General features: G+C 39.8%; 1 protein-coding gene across 3 annotated transcripts in view; it reads left to right on the plus strand.

Moving 5' to 3' along the window:
* Positions 1 to 16,369, plus strand: part of ACSL4 (acyl-CoA synthetase long chain family member 4) — a 37,252-nt gene extending 20,883 nt beyond the window's left edge. For 2 of the 3 annotated variants that reach the window (XM_066559244.1, XM_066559245.1), the window contains 14 exons: positions 1,040 to 1,556; positions 1,862 to 2,039; positions 3,706 to 3,815; positions 3,900 to 4,038; positions 5,430 to 5,580; positions 6,699 to 6,822; positions 7,585 to 7,656; positions 9,256 to 9,395; positions 9,842 to 10,014; positions 10,220 to 10,294; positions 10,522 to 10,713; positions 11,214 to 11,328; positions 11,978 to 12,135; positions 13,911 to 16,369. In XM_066559244.1, the coding sequence (XP_066415341.1) occupies positions 1,206 to 1,556; positions 1,862 to 2,039; positions 3,706 to 3,815; positions 3,900 to 4,038; positions 5,430 to 5,580; positions 6,699 to 6,822; positions 7,585 to 7,656; positions 9,256 to 9,395; positions 9,842 to 10,014; positions 10,220 to 10,294; positions 10,522 to 10,713; positions 11,214 to 11,328; positions 11,978 to 12,135; positions 13,911 to 14,068 (2,136 nt within the window). In that variant the 5' untranslated portion in view covers positions 1,040 to 1,205 and the 3' untranslated portion in view covers positions 14,069 to 16,369. The remainder of the gene's footprint in view (positions 1 to 1,039; positions 1,557 to 1,861; positions 2,040 to 3,705; positions 3,816 to 3,899; positions 4,039 to 5,429; positions 5,581 to 6,698; positions 6,823 to 7,584; positions 7,657 to 9,255; positions 9,396 to 9,841; positions 10,015 to 10,219; positions 10,295 to 10,521; positions 10,714 to 11,213; positions 11,329 to 11,977; positions 12,136 to 13,910) is intronic. The other variant, XM_066559246.1, reaches the window with a different exon arrangement.
* Positions 16,370 to 18,664: the final 2,295 nt, after the last annotated feature.

Here is an 18,664-nt window from a genome sequence, read left to right on the forward strand (position 1 = left end):
ATTCTTTATCAGATGGTGTCCCTGGCAGCCTGGGCTCTGCTGGTGGCTGTCAGAGTCACTGGCTCCCCTGCCTGTCTGAGGTTCTGCCCTTGCTGGTGCTCCTGTGCCTTCTCTTTTCCCCCCAGTGTTAGCATCATTAGAGATAACCACCCTGTCTCACATGCCAGGGCACACTGCTCCCAGGCCAGTGGGCTGGCCCTCACTGGGGTTTGCTGGGATGGTTTTGTTTTTCTCCCACTCACCACCAGTCCTTATTTAGGCCCAGTTCTCCTTAATGAGGAGAGATTTCTGACATGCAGACAAAATCTTGCCAAATTGTACTTTATTTTAAATTGAGTTAAATTGGTCAGATTTTATTCTGTTTTCCATACTTGGAGTTTGAAATGCATGTATTGAAGTACTTTTTGAAATTGGAAAAGCAAATCTGCATAATCCCTTTCCAAGAGTCTGACATTCAGAGTTGAAAAGTAGAAGATTAAAAATGCAGTTGCTGGAGCAAAGTTAATAAAGCAGTTTTGGAATATTATATATAGTTTTTAGATTACAGCCTGTAGACTTTTGAGTCTATATACTATTTTTGAGTATATCAAGATACATTTTAAGCTGGATAGAAGGTTGATAGAATATTCTGAAAAGCAGTAAAGCAATCTGCTGTACCTTTTCTCTGTAGTACAAATATTTAGTGGGAAAACAAGTGTTGACCTTTCCCATAATTACACAATTGTGCCATTACTCAAGTAGCTTAAACACAATATTATGTTGTGAAGGACAGACTTCATCTCAACAGTCCTGAACTATTCAAACAGAAATAGTGGGGAAAAGTCTGTGAGAAGTAAATATTTGTGAATGCAAGAAACAAGTATGGAAAAGATTCATCCTCTTTCATCCCCAGAGCAGTTCACTGCTCTATTGTGCAGTGGTGCTTTTGAAGTGAGCTCTTAGAAGGACTAAAACTAATTAACTGACTATAATATTACTAATTTAATTATTTTTTCTTTCTTTTTCCTGCTCTCTGCTTGGCACTGGTTTTCGCCCGTAGGTGTCCACTGTTGGCTCTCAAAGGTTACTAAAATTGTGCAGCTGCTCTGACTCAGCTCTACCTAAGCTTCACCTGCTGTTGCTTCTCCCTACACCACTCTGCCCTGCTGCCTTACTCTTGCCTGCTTCAGAACTCCATAAGAGAGTTTCTCTTTTAAATACCCACAATGAACTTTAGGCTAGAAATGTGTGCCATTCTCTTGCTGCCTGTGTACTTGTTAATCTGGTTGTACAGTGTGCTGGTATTTATTCCCTGGTATTTTCTTACCAATGCCAAGAAGAAAAAGGCTATGGCAAAGCGGTTAAAAGCTAAACCCATCTCGGACAAGCCGGGGAGCCCCTACCGCTCTGTCACTCACCTGGACTCTCTAGCAAACATAAACATCCCTGGAGCAGACACTCTGGACAAGCTCTTTGACCATGCTTTAGCAAAGTTTGGCAAGAAGGACTGTCTTGGAACCAGGGAAATTCTGAGTGAAGAAAATGAAATGCAACCAAATGGAAAAGTATTCAAAAAGGTAAAACTTGTAATTTTTTTTCTTGATTCTGACTTGGGTTTGAGCTGCTTTGTAACTTGCCTCAACAATGCATGTCCCTTTAGAGCTTCTCCTCAGTAATCATCTAATAAACCATTCATTTTATGGTAGTTGAGGAGTAACAGAATATACAGGATGCACTGTTTATTCTACTTCAAGTAAAATGAAAGCAATTTCTTAAAGAATGGCAGACTATGTACTCATTATGTTATGCACCAACTCACATCAGCTGGTGAAGCTATACCAGAAGCTTCTTGTCATGAAATTCATTGTTTTTTCCTCTCAAGTTAATTCTAGGAACTTACAGATGGTTATCCTATGAAGAAGTAAATGAGAAAATCACTCGCCTGGGGAATGGGCTGACTGCCCTGGGACTCCCCCCCAAAAGCACCGTTGTCATATTCTGTGAGACCCGAGCTGAGTGGATGATTGTAGCTCTCACCTGCTTCAAGTACAACTTCCCTCGTGAGTGCTCAGCTTGGTTACTTCTAATGGATTTTAGAACCTGTTCTCAGCACAGATCTGGCTGTTCAGTATTTTGACTCTGCCAGTCTTGTCATTGGAGGTGTCAGAATTTCATAAATTCTCTGCTGATGGTCTGATTCTTAGAAGTTTTCAGTCTATCCTATGCTTTGTGGATGTCCCTAAAATTAACTTGCTCATACTTATGAAACTGTATTTTATGATTTTATTGTGCTATGTTCTAGATGTTAAAATGACAAAATAGTACACTTGCCATTCAGGTTGTTTTAAAGATTCTGAAGATGTCAGTAGTTGCATTTAAGATGTCAGTTGTATTTCTCCCCACAAAATGTGGGATGTTTTTACAGTATTTTCTGTCTGTATCCTAAATTATACATCCAAAAGATGAAATGGTTATCAGAAGAGAAGAATGGTGAACAAAATCATTTGATAGTCTGTGGGTGGTCTGTTGTGGTGACATTTGTAAGCTGCTCAAATTCATTACAATTATGTATGGTTTTTCTTTTCTTTTTTATTCAAGCTGTCAGAAATCTCTAATGGGAGTTAAACTTGGTGAGCTGCAGTGGTTACTGAGCACTCCAGTGCCCATTTTGCACACACTGTGGAGCCACAGCCTATTTTTTTTGCTTGCACTGGGCTGTCTCTTTTTCTCCCAGCAGCAGTAGTAGCTGCCTGTGTGAGGAGCAGCTTGTACAGCAGAGTGTGCAGAGAGGCTGTTCAGGGGCAGCAGTGGAAGAGATGAACTTCTACTGAAGTAGGAGACTGTGGTTAATTTGGTCTGGATTCCTAGACTTTGAAAGGCAGTAAGAAATAGTTCTTTCTCCTGTTCTGCCTGAACCCTGTCTCACAGCACTGTTAAATTCCTTTAATGGTCTTTGGAAGTTACAGTTTGAGATTGCAAATGATACTAAAGAATGAGGCTTTTTTTCAGTAGAGATAATGGGGAGAGATGAACTCCATTGTGCCTGGGAGGTACTTAATGGCATTCCTGTAGCCAGTCTGGGTTAAAATAATCTGGCAGCATGAAAAACAGTTTGATTCCTTAGTCTGATTCTCTGCCTTGCTGCCATCACTAATTCCATGGAAGCAAGGAAAGTAGCTGACAGTGTGCAGAGGGCTGCCTGTAGCCATGCCCAGCTTTAAGCTGTGGTTGCAGAGAGCTCAGGGGCAGAACACCTGCTCTTAGTTGCTTACTGTGGGATTGCTTTGTACATTATTGTTGGGGTTTGGTGCATCTGTTTGTTCTGATAATTTCTGCTCTAGAAAAAGGAGAATTATTTTGGGAGGATGTAGATGACCATTATAGGTTCCTTCCAACTGCCTGACAACTTCAGGGCTGACTAAAAGTTACAGCCTGTTACCTAGAGAATTGTTCAAAGGCCTCCTAAACAGTGACAGTCTTGGGGCATCAACCATCTGTCCAGGAACCCTGGGCCAGTCTTTGACCATGCACTTAGTAAGGACCTGCTTCTTGCCCAGCTGTCCTCCTTGTTCCACAAGTCTCTTGTGCCAAAAACTTCTGATCTGTTTCAATTCCAAATTAGAAAATTCCCAATTGAGTGCTTTCCAGTAAGCTAAGGCAAGAGCTTTTGCTTTTTTTTGTTTTACTTTTACCCTTCTTTCATGTCCTCTCCCATCCCTGTGACAGTTGTCACTCTCTATGCCACCCTGGGGGAAGAGGCAGTGACCTATGGTCTCAATGAGTGTGGAGCATCATATCTGGTCACCAGTGTGGAACTCCTTGAGAGCAAACTTAAGGTAATTTGGTACCATCTTCACCTGCTAAAACCAACCCTACAGTTCAGTCAGTACACTACTAAAAATTTCATTTCTCTTCTGTAGACTGCACTGCCACAAGTCTCCTGTCTGAAACATATCATTTATGTGGACAAGAAGACAGTCAATAAATCAGAATACCCTGAAAATGTGGAGATTCATAGTATGCAGACAGTAGAAGAGCTGGGAGCCAAACCAGAAAACTGTAAGTAAATCACTTCACAGAGGAGTGACTAATCAAGCAGTGTTAGCACCTGAGTTAAGAGGGATGTGTAGCAGAAAACCCCCCCTACCCAGCAAAGGGTGGCCTTTGTCACCAACAAAGGCAGTGGCAGGTTGCCAGTTCATCCTCCAGCTCCCCTTAAATAAACAAAAAACTTGTTTTATATCTCTTGTTCACGTGTCATGTATGTCAGGATAAAACTTTGTTTTTGACTTGTAAACCATAACCAGAATAATTTAATACTTCATCTTTGTTTTAGGATATGAAATAGAAACTGGTTTAATGTTTCATTTTCTGCTACTCTTACCTTTTATTTATCTTACTATCACTATTTTTAATAAGAAAAGAGGAGAAAGCACTTAAAGCTTTTTTGATTTTTTTTTCCCTTGAAAATATCCATTATCTTAACCAAGCTGTAGCTAAAAAGTGCTTAAGGCTAGAGGAATAACAGTTACATTCCTTGCTCCATTGGGCAGCCAGGAGTGACTGTAAACATCTGCTTTAAGGAAGGAAAACCCAACCCTGATGATCTGTTCCCCTTACATCAGCAGTCTGTAATTAACCACGTCTCTCTCTGGAATAAAGGAGAAGATAAAGTGGCAAAGGAGCTTTGGGAAACACACATTGATCCCAGCTGCTTATCTCTGATCAGCCTGAGGTCTGATACAGACCTGCAGTGACCCTAAGAGGTGTTTTTTTTTTTCCTGGCCTTAGTCTCTGAAAAGCCTGCTTCCTTGCAGACACTGAAAGCCATGAAAGCTGATGATTGTCATCCTAAGAACAAAGAGAACTAAAACAAAAATCAGAAGTCAAGTGTTCTAAGCTTACTGCTTTTCTACTAAACTTGCAGTTTATCTGAGGAAGGTTTATTTAAATTTTTTTTTTAATGTTAGGAGGGGGAGTTAAAAGGAATCTTACCAATACAACCTTGGCTTTGAAAGACTGATGGACAGAAAAGCTGAGTTGCAGCTTTTTGGGGTGTTGGTTTTTTTTGTTTTTCACTCACCTTGCTGTTTATAATCCATACTGTGTTTCTCCCCTTTGCTTCCTTTGACACTTTTATTTGGCCTTCAAAAGGCCCCTTCTGTGAAACTTTCAGTCAGCTATAAGCCACAATGACAGAAGTGTCACCCAGATTGTGTAGATGCTGAAATGCTCATCATTCCTTTCAAAATTGGCCTTCCCTATCTTCCTCTTGAAACCAGATGACTGCTCTCTCCAGCACTGACCATGCCACAGCTTGCTGTGCTGGCCTTCCATGAAGCACCTGTTTCACACTGATTACAGACATTTCCATACTGATTAATTACAGAAATCATTTAGAAAGTAGATAAGAAAAGAATAAATAACAGTTTTTCTCTTGAATTTTGTAGCAAGCATTCTGCCAAACAGACCTGTTCCTACAGACTTGGCTTTAGTGATGTACACCAGTGGCTCTACTGGGAGACCCAAAGGAGTGATGATGATGCATAAAAACTTAATAGCTGGGATGACAGGACAGTGTGAGAGAATACCTGGATTGGGGTAAGAAACACTTTGTCTTGTGCACAGAGAGCTAAAACAACCTCCAGAAGTATCACATTTTTAGAGTCTGCTGCTGACATTGTGTTACCAAGTTTCTTCATGTTATTGTGAGGCCACTGCTTTTAATTTATAAGGAATATGTCTTGTGTGTGTGAAAATTTCCTTGTTTGAAAAATATGCCCCTTCTAGCTGTTTTCTCACATGCTGCTGTTTTTTTATTATTATTACCCTTAGCTCTAAGTCTGTGATGGATTTTTGCACTTTTGAGTATCAGAGGATAGCACTAAATAAGAGATTCCTCCTCTAGTACAGCTTGAGAAATTTTTTAGACATTTTCAGGCACCTCCAATCAGTTTAGGAAGCATGTCAGGGCCTAGCACTTCAGTGACCTGGAGACACCACTCTGGGTGCACATGCTGCAGAATCTGCTAAAGTACAGTTCAGTGAAGGAGCAGAAAAGTAATAAATTATGCACTGACAACAGTAAAACCAAGTGCAGATTCCTTCCCGTTAATGTTTTGATGAAGTTTTTCATGGAAGTGTGTATTTGTCTCTGCATTCACAAAAGGCTCAATAGCTGAAATAAGCCCTGGTTCCAGACTGCTGTTGGAAGAGGATATAAACCCAGAGCTGGGTGCTGAAATCTGCTGTTCAGTGACTGCTCCAAGGTTCTTGCTGAGAAATCTCTGAGCAATTACTTCCTGAAACCAGCCTCAGTACTTCAGTAATCAGCTCTCTTTCTAGTAATGTATCCTAGAAGAAGATGACAGGGCTGTGTAAATCACTGGTCATTATTGTAAAGTGTAATTATTTCATCCTTGATTTCATAAATGAAATGAAACCTCCCACAAGGAGAGGAAATAGCAGCAAAAGACTAAGGAATCAGAGTTTCCTAGAAAACAAGGCAAATCCTGTAATTTGTACTGATTTCAGTAAGGGCAGATTTCCCCAGTTTGTTTCTGTTCTGTGGCTGACATCACACCCATCTTGTGTGCAGGAAAATAAGCTCACCTGGGATCCAGGTCAATCAAAAAGTAATAACTAAGCACACAATAAAATTGTTAAATGGTATTTTCAGTCCACCTGTGACTCATGGTTAATTATTTTTTCTTTCCCAGACCCAAGGACACTTACATTGGTTATTTGCCTCTGGCCCATGTGTTAGAACTGACAGCAGAAGTTTCCTGCATCACTTATGGCTGCAGGATTGGTTACTCCTCTCCTCTCACTCTCTCAGATCAGGTGAGGGCTAGCAGAGCAAGGTGGGGAGCAAATTTCACCTTGTGCAGCCTGTTCTCTCCTTGCTCAGCTTCCTCCTTCAGTCAAGAAATGCTGATGTATATGGTCTACTTCAGAAATGTACATTTTTTTCAGAAAATGATGCAAATTGACATTCGTGGTGAACAGCAACGGTGGGTTGTACCATATAAATTTTAATAAAACTTCTGCTTTTATGATACTTAGGAAGTCTAAAAGCAATCCTAATAAATGCCTATAGCATTATCCACTGGATAACAGGGTAAGAACAGCTCTTAATAGATCAGCTGAACTGTTTAAAGTGATCTTAAGTTTTGGTCTCACTTTATCAGTTCTTTATCCAGTTATTGCAGATCTTCTATTTGGTCCTTTTCCTCTTTCCCTTTAGCAATTCAGATAAATAAGAGTAAATTAAGCCAGAATAGATACCTCTGTGTGTTTTGCTTGTAGAGAAATTTGCATCAAGCAAAACAAGCTCCCAAAGGAAGATGGAGGAGAAAGCAAGTACTAGAGGGAGGAAGTAAGAGAAAGATAAACAAAGTGAACCTATAGAAGATTGAGTGTTTTGGTTGAAATAGATGTTGATCATTACCCTTTCCTTAACAATGGGGGCAAAATGACACAGGAACAGGGGAAGATATTTGAACAAATTACATGCTAATATATCTCCTCCTTTTGTTAGTTCTTTCGTTTTCAAGCACTGTTTCCTTTTCAGCTTCATAAATTTACATTTTTTCCTTATTACAGTCAAGTAAAATTAAGAAGGGAAGCAAAGGAGACTGTACTGTGCTAAAGCCTACACTGATGGCAGCTGTGCCTGTAAGTATGCAGAAGCAGAGATGTCCAGCAAAAAAAAGTTCTGTCTTTTTTATGCTACAAAAGTGTATTTACTAACATGTTTTGCTCTTCACATGTAACAGTTACTAATAGGAAAGAGCAAACACAGACATTCCAGCTGTTGGTGGATTGAACTGAGTACTGGTGCTGCAGATGAGCATCTGAGTCTGCCTCTACTAAAGCCAAGATCCTTTTTGACCCAAACTTGTTAATGTTTCAGTAGTTACAAGTGGTGTTTTACTGGGCTCCTGACACACAGTAGCTCACAGTCAGAGTCTGGAACTCCTTTTTGCAGAGGGACAAACAGGGTGGTGCTGGCCAAGAGGGAATCCACTGTAAAAACAGGGATATTTGGCTCAGTCACAGACTCAGCCACTCAAGGTAACCCCGAGGCTGAGTCTCTGCTGTTCTCAGGGTTGGCAGGCCAGGCTGAGCCTTCTCTCAGAGGACAGAGCAGGAGGCTGGAACTCCTCCTGCTTCTGCAGGTTCCACTGCTCTGGGCTCCTGCACTCCACAAGGCTGTGGTACTATCCAGAAATTCCACAAATGTTTGTGTCTTTCTGGTGCCAAGGCCCTCCCCACGTGTGCTGCCATCACAGGTGCTGCTTTTAGGATCCTGTCACATCTGTGGCTCATAAAACTGGTATAGCACTGGGTGGTGCCACATGGTGGTGGGGAGTGAGTAGGAGGATGTAATCTAGTTTAGGAATACTGAGTTTTGGTTGGATCTGCTTGTTCTGCAACAAATTAGAATAGCCAAGAGTTTTAAAATCAAATAAGTCACTTGCATTCTTTTGTTTTATAAAATCATAAGCACATAAAGAGGCTTGGTCATCTTCTTAATAATTAACAGAGTGACAAAAATATTTTCCAACCTTTTGGAAAATATCCATTTAAATTTATTACATGGAGAGAAATCACATAAATACTTCAAAACATTGTGCTCCAAAACAAAGTTGAAGGAGCCAATCTTTAAACTTCTATTAAATACTTCACCAGCCTGAACAATGTTTTAGGTTCTGTGTATTTGGGTGACCATAAGCTTATTATTTTAATGGAAATTGATCTCTGGTCTGTGACAGAACTGTGGTGGATTTTTGTCAGATAATTAGAATTATTGCCATCATGTTTCTCTGAAAGTTGAAGAGCTCTCTTGGAAAAGGAAATGGTGCAATGAATTCTTAGTTCACTCCCTTGCACTTAACAATTGCTGTGGATTGAGTACAGCATCAGCACTCCCAAGCAGGACACACCATGAGGGGAATGTACCAACCTTTAGCAAAGAGATTGAGTTAAACTTGACTTTAAAATTTTCTAGATCAGTTTGTCACAGTTTAAGTACAGGTTCAGGTGTAAATAGCTCCAAGCTGCAATGGTCTATAAATTGGCTCATTGATCACATGTTAAAAACATTGCACTTAAACACTGCCTAACCCCACGATGCAAAGATTTTTCACATTTGTTATGCATTTTAAAGGAAGGATAATTGGGGAGGGGGGGGGGGTCTTCTGACATGGGATTTATTTTACACATGCTGGTCTGTCCCATGTGGTAATTTTCCTTTTTTTAAACACTTTGTAGGAAATAATGGACAGAATTTACAAAAATGTCATGAGTAAAGTTCAAGAGATGAACTATATTCAGAGAACTCTGTTCAAGATAGGGTATGACTACAAATTGGAACAGATCAAGAGGGGATATGATGCACCTCTGTGTAACATGTAAGTAGCATTCTTGGGCCAAAAGTCCCTTTTGCCTTGGGATCTGTTAGGACAATGTAAAAGAATGATTCTCTGAGCTATCAGACACTTCTCATCTGCCATGCAAATAACATCTAGTGAGTAACTGACCTAGTCCCAGTTCTTACTGGAAACAGCTGAGGTATTTCATGGTAATGACTAATCTTCCAAAGAGCTGCCTGGTTCATTTTCATTGCATTGCTTTTTTTTTTAATGATAAAACTGGAATGTTTGTTAAGCTACGGGAACTCTGCCTCCTCAAGTGTTACACAAGAGGTAATGGGTTTGATTAGCCCTGCTGTCTACTAAAATCTGGGGAAAAGTTAATTTTTGGGGTGTTCCAGATAGGAAGGGAGGAAGAAAGTTTGTCTCTTCTTATAAGAGTGGGCTAAGTGAATAATTTTTAATGCTTCTTCCCTTCTTTCAAGACTATTGTTTAAAAAAGTAAAGGCCCTGCTGGGAGGGAATGTCCGGATGATGCTGTCTGGAGGAGCACCACTCTCACCTCAGACACAGAGATTCATGAACATCTGTTTCTGCTGTCCTGTTGGGCAAGGCTATGGACTGACAGAAACCTGTGGAGCTGGAACCATTACAGAAGGTAGTTAAAACACCTGGAAATACAGAAGTTCAGAAATAGACATGTATGGGTTTTTGGTGATTCTTAATTTTTTTAAAACAAGTCAAAATACAGCTACAATATTACAGCTGTATGTCTGCAGTAAAGTAACTTGAGATAAGATACACCCTATTCATATTTCAAATAAAAAAAAAATCCTGTTTTTCTTTCTTGTTTTCTCCCCAAGTTGCTGATTACAGCACTGGCAGAGTTGGAGCTCCTCTTATTTGTTGTGAAATAAAACTGAGAGACTGGCAAGAAGGTGAGAGTAGTAATTGTTCTGATTTCAGAGTAATTAATTCAGCCTCTGCCTAGCTGGTATCTTTGCCTATCTGCTTAGCTAGGTGTAACATATGAAGAAATTGTTCTTTGTCTTTGATAATACTCATCAGCTAGTGTGCTTTAACTTCAAACTGAAGTTTGAAAGTATTTTCTTGGCAGAAGCATATATAAGGTATAAATAATTGCTTGGGACTGTGTTGTTTATAGGAGGCTATACTAATAAAGACAAGCCTAATCCTAGAGGAGAAATTATAATTGGTGGACCCAACGTCTCCATGGGATATTTTAAAAATGAAGAGAAGACAACAGAAGAGTTTACTGTTGATGAAAATGGCCAGAGATGGTTCTGTACAGGAGATATTGGGGAATTTCATCCAGATGGGTGTCTGCAGATCATAGGTGGGTCTCAGTTTTTGATACCTTAATATATTACAAAGTATTGACTAACCATAATTATAAACATGTTATTAATACTGCTGGCTTTGCCTGGGCTGATCTACTTAAGGTTAGTTATTTACAGAATCAGTGTAAAACACATTTCTGGAAGTCCTCATAGCTGGAGTAAAATTTTGGAAGTGATGCCATTTCCTGTGACATTATCATCCTCTAAATTTATCACATGGACTTTAAAGAATAAATACAAGATTAACTGTTGGATTCATTACAAAGCTTTAAAATCAGAGTCCTTTCCTACAATCTGTGTGACAAGAAGTGTAGTGCTATAACACTTTTTACAGAAATCTTTATAAATTTGGCAGCTATTAGCTGCTTTAAAACTTGTCCATAAACATCTGGCATAGCACAAAATACATAGGTGGTATATATGGAAATGAGTCTGTGGAAATGCTCAAGTTTAAATGAAACAAGGTTTTCTTTTTTTCCCTTTCCCTGACCTCTAGATCGTAAGAAGGACTTGGTAAAGCTCCAAGCAGGAGAATATGTATCTCTGGGCAAAGTGGAGGCAGCCCTGAAGAACTGCCCATTGATTGACAATATCTGTGCTTATGCCAAAAGGTAAGAGAGGTATTAATTTAGAAATTCAGCTTAGAGTAAACATGAAGTACAGGCTCTGACCCAACCCTCTCCATCAGAGTACCAGTTACAAACATGTCTGAAGAAGCACAGCTTTCCAGATTCCCTAAAAGCTGAAGAAATTACCTGTTTTTTGTTGGCATTTCTCCTATCCAGATATGCCTCTGTTCCATCCCATCCCTTCCTTAAACAGGTATATATCATTATATATATGGTTATATTTATCATGTGTTCTGGCTGTCAGAATCCCAGTGAAAAGTTAATCTGGCCACTTTGCACGTGGTCCAAAGCTTTCCAGTGAGTTTTGGAAATAGTCCCAATATATTCCCTCTCTCCCTGCGTGAGGGGGAGCTGCAGAGAAGTGGTTAAATGCCAGGTCTAGCTGGGGAGCTAAACTGAGATGTGCATGAGTGAAATGACAGCAAAGCCTCATTCTGATCAAACCTGATGTTGTAAACCAGCTTAAATATCTTCTTCATAAACCTTCAGATGTGAAGACTTAATGGACAAGAAAGGTTCTGTATAGTGGAATAATCTGGGCATTTGTGGGTCCAGCAGCAGGTAATTCACACCCTGAAATAAAGGTCTTGACTGAACCTTTTTTCCTTCCTTCTCTTGCCACTCTGTGTAGTGACCAGTCCTATGTGATCAGTTTTGTGGTCCCTAACCAGAAGAAGCTGTCAGCATTGGCTGAGCAGAAAGGCATCAGTGGAAGCTGGGTGGACATTTGTAACAATCCTACAATGGAAGCAGAAATACTGCGAGAAATTAAAGAAGTGGCAAACAAGAGTGAGTACCAAGCACATCCAGCAAAAACTGCCATGATCCTCACTAACTGCTCCTCCTCCTTCCAGCTTCTCTGTATCTGCCAAAACTTAATGGTTTATTGAGGCAAAGACCACACAAAATTGTCCCATATTATCCCAGGAATTTACATAATACTGGTTATATTGATTACTATATTACTTATATTTTTTACAAATTATCTGAAGGTTTTTTTCCAACTTAATTCTGGAGACAAGTTTCTTGTCTAATATGGTTAAAATAAGGTCCAAAAGAGCCATTAATTGGAAAAAAGTTGCAAGGCATTTGCTGGCAAGGAAACTGGTTAAGCAAGAGATTTCAAAGCATTTTTCCCCATACAACTTTGTTCCCTACAGCTTTGAACAGCCATGATCCTTGTGGTTGTAGAGGCTTAAAAGCCTGCTGCTCCTTGCTGTGGTACTGAAGGATCAAAAGTGGCATCAGTCCTTTACAGGACAAAAAAATGAACAAACTCAGTGGGGAAGAAAATCTCTAAAGCATTGGCACCTCCTACAAGGAAGCAATAAATGCTGCACTTAAGCACATGCTAAGCACTTTCTCTTAAACAGAGAGGAGAATCTGCCTTCTGAAAATGGGAAAACAAGAAGGAAAGACACTTTTAAGTCTTACCTTGAAAAAAATAAATCAATCCATATGTTTAAGGCTTAGGTTTAAACACTTTAATCCCTGGCAGTTTTTATCATGAATTGGGCAAATTACTATCCATATAGCTTTGTGTACTTAAACCCTTTGCTTATGCCTTCTTTCTGCCCTCTAGATAGTAATCTACTCTTGAGATACAACTAATTTATGCAAAACTATTTTAAAGAGGTAGTTCTACGTTCTTAGTAGAGCACGATGCACCTTCATCATGAGCAGGCACACATCTGAGTGTTGTGCAGCAGCACATGCTGATAGCAGCTGAAGTTAGAAAGGCAGAGGAGCTGCTGGGTGCTGCTGCTGCTGCCCCCCAGAGGCTCTGCTGGAATTCAGCTACAAGTCCATGGCTGTGGATCCCATCCCCAGCGTGCCTGCAGGAGCTGGCAGCAAACTCCATGTGGTACTGGGCACATGCAGCTGCTCCCTGTGCTGTTCCTGCTGCTGCTGCCCTTCCCTCCATCCCCTTCCCTTTATCCTCCCTTGCTCCCCCCTCTCGGGCTATTACCTGTGCAAGAGAGAGAAGCAGCCTTGGTTGCAGTGAGGCTCTGCATGTGCCAAGCCACTGCTTCCAGCTGAAGAGAAAGTAAGTGCTAATCTAACAAAAATACAAACAAGTCCCTTTGTTTTGAACTCTAAACAGACTTTTAGGAATGAAAAATATAGGAAAGAAACATTCAACCAGGGAAAGTGTACAAGTACTTCATTATAATTTAAATATGACGCATGTCCAGCTAGTCTGAGTTAACTAGTTATTCCATTCCTGTAACAAAGATACAACTAGATTTCAGTGTATGCTTTTCTGGCAGTAGTCTCAGAGCTTCAGGCTACTCAGTAATTTGTTTCAAGCTTTAGATTTTGCATTGTCATATCCAACACAAGTTCTAAACACAGAGTGTATCAGAGTATTTGCACACTAACCAGCACTCAGTGTTGGAACAGGATGAAATTTGCCTGTGGCCCTTGTGTAAGGTTATTTCGTTGAGTAGGACAGCATATTATACAAGCTACAGGGTGCTGACCAGATTTTTAGGGAACATGAATTAGTATTTCATTTGGCTTTGTAATCACAGTTGTGCTTTTCTTTGTTCTTGTCCCCTCAGTGAAATTAGAAAGATTTGAAATACCCATCAAGGTGCGGCTGAGCCCTGAGCCGTGGACCCCCGAGACTGGGCTGGTGACAGATGCTTTCAAGCTGAAAAGGAAAGAACTGAAAAACCATTACCTCAACGACATTGAAAGAATGTATGGAGGCAAATGAACAGCTCAGCTGACCTGGCAGCTGTGCAGGTGGCTCCTTCTCATGCCTCAGTTTTGGATGTCTGTGTGCACTGTAGATATCACACATTCAAAAAATACACCAAATGGACAACTGTTTCTATAGCTGCTATCAAGTAAAACAGAATATCTTAGACTCCAAATTGTTAATTGTTAGCAGATTAGACACTGATGGTCTTCATAGAGTTTTGTGTGATCATCTCCAGTTTTGAGACAGACATCATTACGTGAAGCAGTGTGACCAGGTAATTGTAGTGTTTCTCTAGCATATTCAGACTGCTTACAACTTCTCTTTAACTCTTGCTGAAGTCTGGCTTATATTTCAAAGAGGAAAAAATAATGTAATTGTGATGACTCTTCTGTCATAATAAAACACTTGTAATAAGATATTTCCCTCTAGCAAGGAGGGAAAAGGAGTATCCAGTGTCTACCCTTCTCTACTTAAAAACAAAACCAAGACAACAGCAGTAGTCAAGAACTTGCTAGAGATCACTAATACCACACTGCTTGAAATGGATGGATTCTTCTGCACATCAATATCTTGAATATTTACAGTGCCTACAAAAGAATAGACAGTACACTTTCTGAAATAAAGGTGAACTGAAAAGCTTTCTAAAAACAAGTTATAAGAAATTTCACTCAAGAACATTGAATTAACTATTTCAACTTCCAACTCACCAAACAGGTTTTTAATTGCCACTGCACTTTAATTCAAGCAGAGCTTTCCACTGGACACAGAGTTTAAAAGAAAAAAAGATTTGCACAGCTCTGGGGGTGCTGATGAGAAATCAGTGCCTGAATGCAGAACTTGCATCTGGACTGGCAAACAGCTGAAACTGATGGGCAGTGGTCTCTAAACAGATTTGAAACTCAGTTTTTAAAAGAGTTTTGGTGGGTTTTTTGAGATGTGGTTGATGTTTTTAAGGCAATGATTCTCTAGCCCTTCACATACATGTGAGTACTGGTTACCTGGGTGTAACTTAGAGGATCAGGTTTTAATGCCTGCATTCCTTTATGGAAGGTATTTCCGTCCTCTTTTAACTGTGGCAAGCATGATAAGGCCACCAGACACCAACAGGAGTTTCCCTGTCTAGTCTTGTTTTACTCACAGAAAAGCAGTCTCTGGCCAGGGAATCTTTGTTTCCTGGAAACTTATAAAAAGGGACAAATCACTCTCTGGAAATTCATTATAAAAATGTTCTCTTATTAACTGGAAGTCACAGATGTGAAGAAGGAGGAAGATGTAATTTAAATTTAATAATAGTTCATCATTTTGTGTGCCGAATCCTGTACTGTGTCTTCTTTTGAATTGTTACTGAGCTCCTGCCTCCCTGTCACCTCTTCACACTTGAACCATAAGTGCTGTAAAAAGTGCAGGCTCTTGATACTGTTCTACTTTGCACTTTCTTAATAGTTTTATATATGTTGCTTACATTTTGTACAGCTGTGGCCCTCAACTGCTCTATATTGCAAATGCATTTGAAAGTATTTATAGATTTCTATTCATAACACTTGTGTTGTGTATATGATGGTTAAAAGAACTATTTGGTATTGTCACTGTACAGAAAGTAAAAGATTTTGTACATTGCTTCTCTTGAACACAAGAGCTTGCAATTTCAAGACAAGTTTTTCTTTTTCTGCATGTATATGTATTTTTATTTTCCAGTTAAAATAGACTTTAGCAAAAATAAACAATGCCTCTACACTCCTCAAGTAAAGCATCCCTGCTCCTGGGGACCAACTTCAAACTTCACCATGCATAATTTTCTCTGGCTAGTGCAGAACACTGCCTGCTGACCTTCCAAGAACCCCAAGGGGAAAGAGAGAAAGAAAATCTGGTATATAAAGGCGATGGTATCCAGTTGTGCTTGGAACTACAAGAGTCACTAAAGGAAATAGCTTTTCTAAAATATTTTTTTTTAAGATACACACAGTTGTTTTTTGACAACAGGGAATATATCCTATAGCAGTAGCAACTTTTAAAATTACTTGGTCCTGGAGCCATGGTACCAATTTTTCCATGTTTTAAAACTGGTCTCTATTCAGTAGCCTTTAGTCAGCTATAAGCATCACAAAAGTGAAATACATGTAAGAAAGATACTTACACTTTAGTCTGGCAGCAGGTTCTAAGACTATTTTTTTTAAGCCATGAATGTATTTATATGAAATGTATTTTATCTTCTGTGTCTTGGTTGACTGAGGATTGCTATTTTCAAAATATATGTACACACATAACACAATGTTAACATGTCAAAAGTGGAATACAACTTAAATGGTTCAACGAGTTTGTGTTTTTGAAGATCTTTGTATTGTTCCTGTTGTGTGCCTCACATTCTGTCCAAAACTGAGTCTGCCTTACAAAGCAGCAGCAGTGAGTCCATACTTCAGGTAATGAAAACCAAGCCTCCAGCAGGCCTGGTTTTTCTTGTAAGGAATGAACCAGAAGTGGATGTGCTGTGAAAGACAATTTGCTACATCATCAGCTTTTCAAGCACCTTTGGGGGGAGGATTACATGAGGCTGCCTTCAAATATGGGGATTGTTTGCCAATACCTTGCAGTTGGGCAAGAACTGTATCCTTCATTTTAATGCATTTTAAAGCCTTTTTGTGACAGAGCTTGTGGAGAAGAAACAGAATAAGCAAGAATGTTTAATTTTTGCCATTAAAAAGAAGGAACTAGGATGCAGATGAAGAGATAGTAAATAACTTCAAAATCATTATGTGATAGTTACAGATGCTGTTTATCTTGTGCTGGGCTGAAAGGACATACACCATGGGACTGAAATGTGAGGGAGAGGTTCATGTATTGCTGAGGGTTCCACAATGATCAAAGTTCTTCAGAAAGCAGGTTAAGGATTTTAAATCATCCTTGTAAGACTGAAGAAACAAGTTCAAAGAGCAACAAAATGCAGTTTGGGCATATGTGGTGTAAGATTGTATTTAGGCTCTCTACCTCCAAAGCCATGGTCTGTCTGGAGAAAGCCAGAGTGTAACTACCACAGCAGGGCACTGGGAAGCTTCAGCTGTGAAGGGAGATCAGAGTTGTTTGGCTGGCCTGAGGAATGGCATGTGCCACCAGATGATTAACCTGCAGCTCCATGCACAAGGCACAAAGGGCTGGCCCCAGGGAAAGAGAAAGAACAGGGTCTAAGTTTGCACAGTGAAATGGATAATTTGCATTTTAAAAGAAACATGGGATTTTAACCAATTCCTTACTAAATACTGAACTAGTTGCCCAAGATCTGTCACTGAAAGTCTTCAGAGCCTCAATGACAGTTCAGCAAAGCCTCTGAGGAGCAGCCTTGGCACAGACCCATTGGTGGGGCTGGCAGGGACCTGCACATGACACAACAGGAATGCTGCCTGTAACAGGCAGATGTCATTATATGGCCTGAAAGGGGGGAAAAAAAGTGTAAACAGGGAGAGGAAGGAGCTACTCCCTCAGGAGCAGGTGAGGTGGTGTTTAACCACCCCATGCAGTCACAGTGCCCTTGCCAACACTCAGAGCATAACCTGCAGGGCACTGCCTGCCAGCTCCCCCAGCACAAACTGCAATTCCCAGCACACTGGCAGGCTATAAAAGGAACAGAACACAGTTCACAATGTGGGTCACTCATTTTCACTAGCAAAAAAAAAAAAAAAAGACCATATCTACCACATCTCAGAACAATAATTTCAAATAACTGTTGTATTCTAACAATAAATTAGTGTTGTTCTGCAATTACATGCAAAACAAGGAATAAATTCTCAATTCTCATTATGTATATGGTTTTGTTAGGGTTTTTGTTTGTTTGTTTGTACCTTGGCTTTGTTTGGTTTTAGTTATTTTTGTCTGTGGTGAGGTTTCTTTTCAGTCATACTGAGCCTACCCCATGGCTAAGCTCTATTTACATGACAGTAAAGCAATTTCCTTTTTGAACGGTGAAATTTACACTCTCAAAGATTAAAAATAATAAATCTGGTGGGTTTTTTGCATAAGATGGTATAAAGGTAATCTACAAAATGCAATCAGCAAAACTTACAGTCACTGGCTACATGGAACTGCAAACAACGCACAGAGTGAAAGTCTTTGTGAACTTAGCTGGATTAATAAAACACATTTCCAGTTAACTCAGTGCTATTAGTGATTGCTTTATGATAGGAGTGCATCAGCCATGGAGGACCAGGGCTGACTATATTAAATATACATTTATACTCAGCCTGTCATTTTCACATAATTTAATTTTAATGAGTTCTGACAGAAATGGGGTAATATTTGCACTACTGCTTTGCTGCTGGGTGCTGTAATAGGTTGAATCTTGCTACACTTTTATTGGGGAGAGACCCATTTTGAAGAAAATGAAACCATTCTAGATTGATAAAGTGTTCTAATGAAGCTGATTATCACAGATAATTTATCCAAAATTGTCTTTGGTTGGAAGCATGTAGCCTTGACATTAGACCAGTGCTAATTAATTTGGGCAAACAGAGCTCTGGCCACACTGTCTGATCCTCACAGACTTCACCTGTACTTTTAAAGCAAAAAATAACTAGAACACCAAAACAAACAAAAAATGAAACCAAAAATACACCACAAACA

This window comes from Molothrus aeneus, chromosome 14 (assembly GCF_037042795.1).
Source record: "Molothrus aeneus isolate 106 chromosome 14, BPBGC_Maene_1.0, whole genome shotgun sequence".
In the NCBI taxonomy this organism is placed as follows: domain Eukaryota; kingdom Metazoa; phylum Chordata; class Aves; order Passeriformes; family Icteridae; genus Molothrus; species Molothrus aeneus.